Source organism: Anastrepha obliqua, chromosome 2 (genome assembly GCF_027943255.1).
Source record: "Anastrepha obliqua isolate idAnaObli1 chromosome 2, idAnaObli1_1.0, whole genome shotgun sequence".
Taxonomy (NCBI): domain Eukaryota; kingdom Metazoa; phylum Arthropoda; class Insecta; order Diptera; family Tephritidae; genus Anastrepha; species Anastrepha obliqua.
This window is the reverse complement of record NC_072893.1, coordinates 69,715,638-69,728,604: the sequence shown is the minus strand read 5'-3', so window position 1 is coordinate 69,728,604 and position 12,967 is coordinate 69,715,638. Positions and strand designations below refer to the sequence as shown.

The following is a 12,967-nucleotide window of genomic DNA, read 5'->3' as shown; positions in this document are numbered from 1 at the left end:
CTGCAATTTAACAACGGCGATCTATTTGACCTTCTTTGCCTTCTAGATTTCTCTAAGGCATTTGATTCGGTAAATCATGATCTTTGTTGCAAAAACTGAAACACTTTTTTGGATTTTCTGATGGTGCTGACAAGCTTATAATTCCGTTCAGGAAGAATTCCAAAAGTCATGTGCAAGGCTTCACAACATCTTGTTTTTTTGGTTCCAGGGTACCGCAAGGTTCGGTCCTTGGTCCCCTTTTGTGAATCGCTCTAGGCATTGTGTTTTAAAATTAATGAGTGACCTGTCTGCGACCATGATAATTGTCTTCCCCTAAATACGGGCACGTCATACTAGTAATAATCTAATACATAAGACATTGGTACAGTGTGATGCGATATCTGGAAATGACATCTACATTTTCATTGACAGCCAGGCGGCGATAAAATCCCTCACAAAGTAGTCGACAACCTCCAAGGTAGCCATGAAATGCCGCACATCTCTTAACGAGGTGGCTGAGTCATTTCGCTTAAGGATAATATGGGTTCCTGGCCATCGCGACACTGAGGGTAACTGCAGAGCCGATGAACTATCGAGACTCGGCACCAAATTGACCGATGAGTACATAGACAATGAGATAGGTATACCCTTACAAGCATGTAAGCTATACATCCTTGAAGAAATCGTAAGGAAAGCAAACGAAAGACGGCGTAATCGCCCGTCAACTGTGGCCGACTCTCAATGCTAAACGCACAGAATCTCTGCTAAGCCAAAATAAACACAGTCTTTGGACACTGATTTCGGTCATAACGGCGCACTGCCCACTAGGTAGGCAGGCACGCCCAAAGGATGGGTGTGCAAGCACAAGACTACTGTAGAAGTTGTCTTGACGAGGAAGGGAAGAGACAATCTTGCACCTTTTGTGCCATTGTCCCGCTCTATCCAGACGGAGATTTACTATTCTAGGCAGATAATTTTTTAATGAATTGGAAGATCTCAGTTCTGCAGAAATAGGAGATATTCTAAAATTTTTGAAAAGCACACACTGGAGAAATAGGGAAAGCTCCCCACGCGACATCACAATGGGCTGTGAGCCTGAGGGTATCAACCTAACCTAACCTTAGTACATTAGAAGATATTTCAAAATTGTTTGTCGGTAATAGGTGACCTTAGATGCCACACCCCGCTTATGCATAGTACATGTCCGCTAAATGGGAGTTGAAGAATGTTTTTTTTTCTTTTCATAATTTTAAAATTTTCACAAATTTACGCCAAGCTTTTCAACATTTCCTCTGTGTAATACGGCAGTGTCTCATTTAAGCAGGAATTGTTTGCTCTTCTCAGAGAGTACATGCTGTGTGCTTGTTTCCGATCCGACTTCTACCAAGTTTGCTTTGAAACAGTATTTTCGAAATGCGTCAAGTGGTATTTTAATTTCACTCTTCACCGGGTTGTCTGCACACAAATTCATAATCGGAATCGTATCAGAACGCACACCAGTCATCTTATATACTCATTTGGCAATATACTGGAATCAATAAGCGTTCGCATGCAATTTTCGCTCAGATTTTTATTTACGTAATAAGAGTCCTTGTGATTACGGCTGAATGCATGTGTGTGTATGTATGTATGTATATGTTTATGTATATGAACTGTTTCACTATCAGCTGCGTTTTACATGCCAACAAAAATACATATTTAGCCTAGTGGAAGGTATGTGCCTTATATGAGTGATGTGATTTATATGAGCTACTGCGAAAGACTGAAAATTTTCATTTCTTTTTTTTGCTCAAATATTGCATGAAGTTGTGCAAATTGCAAATGTTTCCATGGCTAATGAGTTTGCGTTAATAGCGAAAAAGATATAATGAGTTTTCTCAGCAGGAGTGAAAAGAATTATAAAACAAAAAAATATTATAAGAAAATAAAAAATTAATATAGAATATGTAAAGGCGCACACAAACATAACTGTGGGCTTTCGACAACACCGCTTACATACTTACATATATGACTTTAACAGATTTTGCTTTCAGGCCAATAATTTCTCACGTTTGAAAGAAAATTTTATATTAATTAAACTTTTATTAAGATGTTCCAAAGTTTTATTGTTAACAAATAGGAGAAAAAGTATTCCTTTGATAAGTTCTTAGTTTCTATCGCAATAAATGTCCCACATACGGCATTGGGGTTTTTCATAAATTGCCGACCATCTGCGATATAAAACATATATACAGTGTACTCTCTCTTAAGGGACGAAAAATGTGTCCTCTTATGGGAGGCGTCCGCTTATGAGAAAAGTGTAAAAAAGTTAAAATAACTTGTGACTGATCAAATATATAAAGATCAGTTTTATTTCCAAGACCAGCACAAATATACACATAAATATTTGACAAAATAAACAGAATTTGTAAACAAACGACAAATGTAAAAAACAAATTTTGTTCTACAAGGTATTCAAATTCATTTAAAAAGTCAGAAATTTTAGTTTAAATTTAATTTCAATACCTTGGTGGTATATATGAAGATCAGTAAGCAGTTCAACGCCTTTGAGGTCGCTGTGCTATAAAGAAAGAGCGTTTAGTTTTCTCGTTGCTAAATAAGTCTCTTTATAAGCAGTGAATTAGTCGTCAATCTCGTTTTCTAGTTCATCTTCAGAAGATTTGACCAGCGAGAGTTGCAAATTCAGTATTGATATTTTTTGTTTCTTCATCATTTATGAAGACTTGTTTACCTAAATGAATACAGTTTCGACCTCGACGTGAATTTGTTTCTGAGCTCGATTAATAATGTTGGTGAACTGAGCAACTTCCGATAGTGGAAGCTCATCCTCTGCGGTATAACCGTCCTATCGCCAGTAGGAAAGTTGATTTTCTCAAAGTCAGCTTCCCCTAAACAATTTTTCACTGTCTATGGACTTACTTGCTCCCACGCTTTTTGAATGAAATAAACAAGATATAACAAATTTATTGATTTTGATACACCAAGGCAGCGCTTTTAAGCTGTCCGCTCATGTGAGGACTAAAATATCTTTGGTGAGGGGAAGAAGTGTAAGCGTCCTGTCACGGGAGGGTTGTCCGTTTGCAGACTGAAAAAAAATGTCTCCTTATGGGAGGTGTCCTTTTAAGAAAAGTGTACGTTAGGAGAGAGTACACTGTATATATGTATGCCCGTGGTTCCGTTTGTGGAACAACATCAATACGCACGCCACAAATAGGAGGAGGGTGTATACCTATGTGAGACTTTCAGGTATTAGTACATAGATTTTGCTAGGAGTATTTTTAAACCTTCCCAAATGCCTTGTTTTTTTCGTCTGTCATCTGTCAACAATATTCAGTTCATTGCTTGTTACGTTTCATACAACAATGCATTTTTTTTCGCTCTTAAAAATTTCGAATTTCGTGCCTTCAAACTACGATTTGCCGACATCGTGAAACCACTTGTGAAATGCTGCTCTCCCGGTTCAAAAGGAAGTGTTTTTTGCATCGAATCGTTACGGGTCATGAAAAATGGGTGTATTTCTCCAATCCCAAGCGTAAACGGTCGTATGGTCCGCCCGGCCACAAGCCAAAAACAACGGCCAAACCAAATCGTTTCGGCCGCAAGGCAATGCTGCGTGTTTTCTGGGATCAGCATGGTATGATTTGGTACGAGCTAATAAAACCAGGTGAAACAGTTGACGGTGCATGCTTCCAACGACAATTGGCCGATTTGAACAGCGCTATACACCGAACACGCCCAGAATATGCCGATCGGCGTCACAAAGTATTTTTTCTTGATGACAATGCACCGCCACATCGAACAATAGCGACCCGGGAATTGGTGGAGACGTACGATTGGGAACCGCTGGTGCATGCGGCTTACTCACCAGACTTGGCGCCTTCCGATTATCATTTGTTTGCGCCGATGCGTGACCCACTTTCCGAGCAGTGCTTCAATTCTCACGAAGAAGCCAAAAAATGGCTCGATGATTGGTTTTGGGGCCAAAGACGGCCAATTTTTTTGGCGCAGCATCCACAAATTGCCTGAGAGATGGGAAAAATGTGTTGCTAGCGATGGCTATTATTTTGAAGATAAAATTTGTAACCATTTTTTGTTAATAAACGTTTGAAATTGAAAAAAGTCTCATTTTATAGGTATACACCTATTTAAAAACATGCTCAGTTTTAATAGCTTCTTTTCCACAAATTTTATAACTCTAAACTTTCTTTGAATATTTATTGATTACATTTGAGTTAAGAGACTGCGAAAAATTCTGTAGAACCAGCTAAAGCACTGACTTTAAGTTAAAAATCATAGCTTCCTAAATTACTAACGTAAGACTACTAAAAATAAAATGTTTCTCTCATATCAAGAAAAAAACTGCATTTTCCAAGTTACCTAACCCTAAGTAATTCAGTCCACCATTCACAAATTCTCTCAAAATATGTTACTGCAAACTTATGTTTCGTGAGGCCGCTTTCCCCACCAATTCATAGATATTCCATCGCAAATTAACAAAAAATGTGGTAAGCTTTAATTTTGGACACATACAGTGACTGCCAAAAGTGTTCATAAAAAAATATAAATTTAAAATTTTTTTTTAAAAAGTGCCAAAGGAAAGTAAAAATTCAGCACATTGATCTTTTTCCAAAAAATTACCGCACATTTTTTTTTAATACATAAATATTTTCTATTACAATAAATATTTTTTATATAAAATGTAAAAGAAAGGTAAAAATTCAGTACACTAATCTTTTTCTAAAACAACGACCACAAAAAATTTTAATTTTAATGCATAAATATTTTCTATTACGAAGTGCAGAAATTTTCTGTGACGATGTAAAACTGTAGGTCCCTCCATTTGTGGAAAAACATCAAGACGCACACTACATTATGCGCGAACTATTTTTATTTTTTTTATTTTTGGATTTTAGTAAAAAAACTGCTAGAGACCTTATATTTTCATACGTCTCCACTTACGGATAATTGTCATTCTAAAATATCTTATGGGATGGCTTTTCAGTTGGCAGTTCCGATAACTTCGGCACAATTTTTCCTATCAAATTAAATATTTTTAGAATTTATTATGTAAAGAAAGGCTATTAGGCTGTTAGACAAGCCTTTGATTCAAGGCAGGTAGGTAGGCAGGTATCTACATCCAGCCAGAAGTGTTGATGCAATAGAGGCTGTCGAAGAAAGAAGTACCCAGTGACATTAATCGTCTAGCTGCCACACCCGGACATTTAGAGAAAAACTACTCAACAGTCTCCTTCTCTGAAAGGTCCTCACCGCTTCTGCAAGGCATTAAAAGCATATTGAACACGTAGTAGTAAGAGGGCAGGGCATCTGATATTATTTTTTCTATTTATTTGGTCTCTAAATTGCCAAATTTTGCTTAAATTGTTTGTTTACTCTAAACTGTCAATCTTTGATTATAGATTTCGACATTCTAAGGACCAAAAGTAAAAACCAAATGTACCTAATGCTCTTGTTGTTTTTGTTCTACTATTGTATTACAATCAATTTCATATGCCTTGCTTTCCACACACGATAGGGGAAAAACTCAGGTAGTAATATTAATAAAATAAATTTGTAGTTCGATATTAAATTCAGTCTATTTTAACTAAATTCGTTAGATTACACAAAACCTTGACAATAAGGAATTTAAGAAAAAAATAAACTTTCGTGGTCTTTTGTTAAACCGCTTGAATAAACAAAACTCGAACTCTTTGGCAAGTAACCTTGTATATCGTCCCCTTTCTGTTTTAACCTCGTAACTTCATTTTATTCGAAATTGACATTTTTAGTGAAAAACACCCCTTAGCACTCCTGCTACGTGAAACAAAACATACAATGTTCATAATGATTATAGAATTTTTTTTTCAGAGCGGTTCGATTTTTCTCGTATCTACATGTTCGAGTTCAAAAACCTCGTATCTACTATAAGTATCGTATCAAATAAGTTATAACTTTTCATAGAAGTTAAGTAACTGAACATTTTTATCGATTTACTGAAAATTATGATTTTGTAGATACGAGGTTAACACAGAAAGGGGCCGATATGTAAATTTACTTCATAAAAAAGTGAGATCACAAAATGTTTGCCACACAAAAGACAAACTCAAAAGAAGCCTGAGGAATGCCACGAAACAATTTTTTTTTTATTTTCTTTTTTATGTTTACACTTCCGAATTACAGTAAAAGGCTATATAAAAATTGCTTCTCAACTGTTTAAAAATTCAGTAGCATACTTGTTAATTAAAAAAAAAACGAGCAAAAAAAAAATTAGAAAGAGGCATTTAGAAAATTTGCTTGCCTGCACAATAGCAATAAATTTTGCTTTGAATTGAATTGAGCATTTTGTTTTTGTTTTTTTATTTATATATACATATATTTTTTTTTAGGGGGCTAATGCCCTTAAGTTGATTTCACTCAAGCCACGAGCAACTAACTTAAACGACCGATCTCTTCGCAAACCCTTTTGAGGTCATTGAAAAAAAAAAATACAAGCATAAAGGCGCGCATTAGTAATTTTATGAATTTTCATTAAATAAATAAGCAATAACAATAGAGATATTGTAGTTGATATACAATAATAAGCAGTTTTTCATAATCGATTCGTTCCGCAATTTCGTATTTCCTCGAACAATGGCCACAAATTTCATAGATTAGCGAAAAAATAAATAAAACAAAAATATAAATGTACGTAAATTAAAATACCTATTAATTTTTTATAATCTTATTATTAATCTTTTATATATTTACAACTACATGTACCCACATATATATATATATACACAAAAACACATAAAAATCTAATTTGTCTAACTTGATTTCGTTTTGCTTTCTTTCATTCACACGCGAACGCCTGTATTCCTATTCCCGCAACCAACGATTAACGAATCAACCATGAAAATTTATTAACTAACTACAGGTGGTCAATTATGGAAGGAGGTGAAGCAAGAGGTCGATTACTTATTGAAGCCACAAGTGTTGGGCGAAGCAGAGCAACATGTACGCATCGCAAATCTATCGCGAATTGTTCTCATCGACAATTTGCAAAAAGTCATCGAAACGGAAAACCCCAGCGCAGCTGAAATTGCATCCTTCCAAAATCGAAAGGGTAAGTTTAGCCAAAGTTTACTATAGTATAGCGAAAAAAAAGGTGAGAGTGTTAGTTCTGAAAATCTGCGCAATTCGCATTGAATGTCCAAAAACAAAGTGCAGCTGCACACGATGACGAAGATTCTGGTGTTAGATGAACGTTGGCAGGCAATCAAGTGGCTAGGAAGAGAGGGAAAGGGAAAGAGCGAGGGAGATATATGGGTGTAAGCATTGGCAAAAGTGTCAGGCGTAAATGTGTAAGCTGTCATTGGCGTCACTGGCAACAATTCACACTTTATTCAAAACGTTGTAGGGGCTTCTACACAGCTATACACAGCTTCTGTTCAAAAAGTAACCACAATTTGCGAATGAAAAACAAAATATGTTTATGAGAACCAAATACATATACAGTGGCGGTCAAAATAAAAGCAGTGCGTCAAAGCGCTCAGTTTTAATTGTTAATTTTTTTAATTAAATTTTTTATTTTGAATTTTTTTTTTATAAAAAATTATTGAATTCTACCACAAAAAATATGTGACTAAAAAGTTCCAAGCTTTCAGACAAAATTCTGACAAGTTTCACAAAAATATATAAAAATTTCCAAAGAATGCTTGAAATTTTAGTTTATATGGTAAAAAGTGCAACAGTTCGGCGAAAAAAAAAACTAAAATTAGCGCGTATTTTGCGCCATTTAAAGCTTGCAATTCGTTATAACAAAATTGAAGGGACTATAAAAGCCTATAACCAGATTTTTTCATAACATTCTGAAAAAAAGTACAAAATTTTGATAGATTTTTTTGAAAATTTACTGAATTTATCTGAGTTTTGTACTTTGTTTGAAACTTTAAGTTACTGGGTTTTTGTTGTAGAATGTGCTATATTTTTATAAAAAAATAACATAAATTTAATGGAAAAAAACATGAATTTAATGAAAAAAAAATAGTAAAAAAATATTGCCGCACTGCTTTTATTTTCCCCGTCACTGTACATATATAAAAATAAACACATTTTATTAATCTCAAATAGAAAAGCAATGGTGGCCACAAAATATACAGTATTCCCAGACTTCTTTAAAGGCAGAAGTCTTCCTGCAAAACACTTTTTACGGACCGACTCTGAAATCATCTTGAATTTCTTATGCGATTTTTTCTTTATGTAAACAGTCGTCTTAGAACGATGATAACATGAGTGGATAGTACAGAAAAATGTCATCAAAGACCATGTCAGGTGAATAAGAAGCCTCTGGAATGATATTAACGTGGATTTAGATAAAATACCGGGGGAGGTCTCTGACACCAATTCAATCGACCCCTTCCTGGCAAGCTCATAAGCAATGCCATTTCCCTATATATTGTTCCTATATCCGGGAACCCAGATCCCAATTGTCTTAACCTTTGAAGATTTTCAACAGCAAGAGTTGTGAATGAAAGACCAAAATGAAGCAAATCATAGCCGTCTTTAAACTCCTTGTGCCACTCGACCGCGCGTACGCTTATGTTTTCGACAATGTCGGAGCTCCTCGGTTGCTAGCCACATTTTCAATCCTTCCGCGCATGATTTGCAGCTAGAAGCTCCAACTTTTTGCTCAATTAAATTCGATACAAACAAATTTCAAAGAAGGCATCAATAACTTTCCTACAAAAATATTACCCACGCGTCAACCGGCAGCTTGCCCGCAAAAGTCAAGGATGATAGATTCACTAGGTTTGCTCTTTAACTATGGTGAAAAAGAAAATTGTGCGCGGAACTTCGGCTACCACGTCACTTGGGAGGTTGGGCAGCCGAATTATGCATGATCATTTCACATGTATTCACACACTCGTCCAATCCGCCTTCAGACGACAACGAAGTTACGTTGTGTTGATTTTTTTCGCATGTCACTAACACAAGCTGAATTTTGTTAAACACATCCCAAGTGACGTCAGCCCATTAGCTGATTCTGTCAAAATCGCTCAGAGCCAAATAAGTTAATCTGCTAAATAGCACACCTCGAAAAATAGTTTCACCATGCAAACAACTGGATGGAGTATCAATCTCGAAGAACAATTTTGACTGCGCTAATAGCGAATGCGAAATTCCGGACACTTTTTGAACAGAAGCTACATGGGCATAGTTCGCAGCTATAGAGGGAGCAAAAACTAGAAAACTTTTCCGAAACTCTGCAAAAGACTTCTGTGTGAAGCATTAAGAAAATCAACACATTTTCAAAATTTCAGGGGTTGTTGCATTTACTCCTCCTCATCCACATGCATTTCATCGCCTTCGCGCTAAACTTTGGCAATTCAGCCAATTCGTTCGAATGTGACGGTTGCAATGGCAATGCCAATAGTTATAGTGGTGCAATTTTTGTTGTGCTTTAAAGGTGGTTTGTTGATGGGCCGTTAGTAACGCCGAAATTACTTTGTGCGCGGCGACCAAAACTAAGTCATAAGCAGGTATGAAAAATGACGGTTAGCTGATAATGTGCCGCACTTATGCTATGAGCAGGGGTTGCAGAAAAAAACAAAAGAAATAGTAGTGGAAAACCCTGCAATTCGTATACGCTTGACTTCTTTAAGGTGATACTGCTTGCTTTACGAGTTTAGAAACTTTCACACAATCACCAACTTTTATTATGTCTTGGCATGAGAAGTGTTAGTTATTTAAATTCTAATACACTTCGAATGTTTGAATATATGACGCCACAAATTTTTGGGCGTACTAACTAATTTATCGAAAATCAACACGAGCGACAGTTGCACGAAAATGTCGAAAATTTTCTGGTAACTAAATTTTCGAAAGGGGAGGTGTGGCCTCTTGACACTTTGCGCCCATCGTATGCGCTTGTTTGTATGTACATATGCATGTATGTATGTATGTAGTACACCCTTTCGCTCAATTGGTATGTATTTTGGGAATTGTTTTTTTTGTTTTTTGTTAAATATTAGTACGCCACCGTTGCCGCCATCGTTTGTTTTTCGGTTAGATAATGAAGTGTAAATTTTGTGGGCCATTCGTGTTTTGTTACGCCTTAATTAAATGATAAAGTCAACTTCAAGTGTGGATAAATTATTGCAGCAATTGATACAAATTCCGTTTATATAACAAAGTTGAATGAGATAAAGTTGAAGGGGCGCGAAAATCCCCGCGTTTCAGCATATGATGAAAGCTGAAGCAATTTTAAGAGAATTTATTGTTGTTGGTTCAATTATTTTTGAAGAATAATTTGAAGAATTAAATTGAAAACTTCATAATTTGGGGGTGCTCATTGATTGAATCAACATTTTACTATGGAAAACCGTTTGCTTAAAATGTATAACTGTAATAAAATCATTAGATAGGAGCCATCACATGGCTTGGCACACCGCTGTCTGCTTCCCACATTAGTTTCCCTTGTATGAGAGTATATTAATAGGCCATTTAATCCTCCGTCGAACACTTTTTTTAAAACCTTCGGTTGAGCACCCGGGTCTGGCCTTTTTTCGTCCTGTTTGAGGATCCATAGAAAATTAAATTTTAGGAAGCTACCTGGAAGCTCAAGTCGTTAGCTAGAACAGAGATATGTTGAATTCGATTCAGAAATACATATGTTAAACATGAAAAAGCCAGTCTTCAACAGGTTTTCAGGCGTTGAAAAACGACCTCGCATCATCATTAGTTGCCAAATCAGGGCTGTTAGGCGGAGGACACATTAAGTCGATCTTTTGAGTGCTCAAAAAATCTCTTGTGTGGCTCACGTGAGAGCTTGCATTGTTTGGTGAAGAAAGACTCGTCTCTGGGGATTGGTTTTCTTTATTTCCCCCAAAAATTCCGAGATACAAATAATTGAGCACCACTCAGAACTGAGTATTTTAAGTTTCTTTAGTGTTACAGTTGCAACATGACCAGATTTTCCGAAAAACGGGCGGCCATTTGCTTTGAGGTGCTTCTTCCGCAAAAAACTTTTGTTGGATTAAGCTCGCCTTAGAACACCCATATGGACGATTGCTCTTTTGTTTCCGGCTCATATGCATAAATCTATGATTCTCCATCTGTTGCGATGACATAGACGTACCTTGAATCACCGTGGTTCTTCAACATTTCTTTACACCAATCGACACATTTCCCTTTTCGGGAAATTATCAAATTATGCGATATCCAACGAGAACAGATCTTCTTGAGAACAAATGTTTCAATATTACAAAATGTATGTTGGTCCGGCCAATGCCTAAAGGTGTTTCTATCTCGTGATATGGCGTTGCAAAGGCACAAAATATAAAAGGCAACCCTCTAAGACTCTCATCGTGCCCGTCTTAACTTTTTGTGCAAAAGCTTGGACGATGACAATATCCGATGAGTATTTGAGAAAAAGGATTCTGCGTACGATTTTTGGGTATTTGCACGTTGCAGCGAATAAAGATCCAGCGGCATCGTTGGCTGGGTCATATCGTCCGAATGGATACAAAAGCTTCGGCTCTGAAAGTATTCGATGCAGTACCAGCTGGTGTTAGCAGAGCACAAGGAAGGCCTCCTCTGCGTTGGGAAGATCAGCTGAAGAAGGTCTTGACTTGAAGGACCGGTCAATACACAAAGATGCCTCTATCTATATAAACGGCAACCCTGATACGTTTGCTCACAACTGGCAACAAACGCACGCCATCGTTTGAAACTTTCACAAGGTGGTTCAGTCACAATACACACGAGTTTTGAGTAATTTCGCATACGCCGACGAAACACAGACTAATCACAGCACATCAGCAGACAAGGACCAGTCGGGACAGTGGTTACTGACAGTTTTGTGGTTAATGGAAGCCGAAGAATGCTAAGGTGGATTTGTCAGCTAAGAAGGTTATGACGGCTGAATTTGGGTTGCGCGCGGTATCATGCACTTCATTTACCTCAAAAGAGGTGAAACAATTAAGGAGTCGTGTTAAGCAAAGCTGTTGAATTGAATCGAAGATAATATCTTTAAAGCAAAACTCACAGCATATGGGGAAGAAGAGAATTCTCTATCATGATGACGACGCACCGAGGAGAGTCCATGAGGAAGTTCGCAGTCGCGATTGGAAAATTGCATGAATTAGGCGATGACTTGGTCCATCTTTCAGCACAATCGTCAGATTTAGCCTAATGCTACTATTTACTGTTTTCAGATAGGAATAACGGCCGCTGTAGCCGAATGGGTTGATGCGTATTTACCATTCGAAAGTGGCAGAGTTCGAATCTCCGGACATGAGACACCAAATGATAGAAAAAGTTTGTTCTAACAGCGGTCCCCGTTCAGCAGGCTATGGCCAATCTCCGAGTGTATTTCTTCCATTAAAAAACTTCTCATAAAAAACCAGCGGCAGAAGTCGGCTTAAAACATTTGTTGAACAAACACTGTCTCGTACAATTCTTCACGCAGAACTGCAGTTTGTTGTTACAGAATCAAAAAGAGAGATTGAATTTATGGCATTATTTTTCGCAAGCCACTAGAAGAGTTAATGAGTCAAATACGTTAGCATGTTTGAGAACGCTGGAGTCAATAACGACGTCGACATCCCATCCGAAAGGAACTACTGAACTAAAACTTTTTAGCATCCCTTTCAAGCGGTTGTTAACCTAACCGATGACTTTGAAGTGAAGATTTTTGCATTTATCCACACAATTGTTGAAGCCAAAGTGCAAGAATTGACACCAAAAGTGTTTTTTTTTTTTGGTTTTGTTTTTTCCCCCTAATTCTCTTCAAAATACCGCACATATTGCGTCAATTAACAATTGTTGAATTTTACCAACTTCAATCAATCAAAAGCCCTATTGGCTTGTTTAATCAATATAAAAACAATTTCATTTCGATAGCAATAACTCCTAGTAATGCAAGGATACCTGGCAAAGCAAAATGTGTCCACCAGCAAGGCATCGCAGGCAGTGCAACCTGATACACATGCAAATGGAACTGCAATTA

General features: G+C 36.9%; 1 protein-coding gene across 1 annotated transcript in view; it reads left to right on the top strand.

The window, feature by feature from the left end:
• Positions 1-12,967, top strand: part of LOC129238195 (interaptin) — a 29,801-nt gene that overhangs the window by 10,754 nt on the left and 6,080 nt on the right. The window contains exon 3 of the mRNA XM_054873236.1: positions 6,893-7,081. Within this exon, the coding sequence (XP_054729211.1) occupies positions 6,893-7,081 (189 nt within the window). The remainder of the gene's footprint in view (positions 1-6,892; positions 7,082-12,967) is intronic.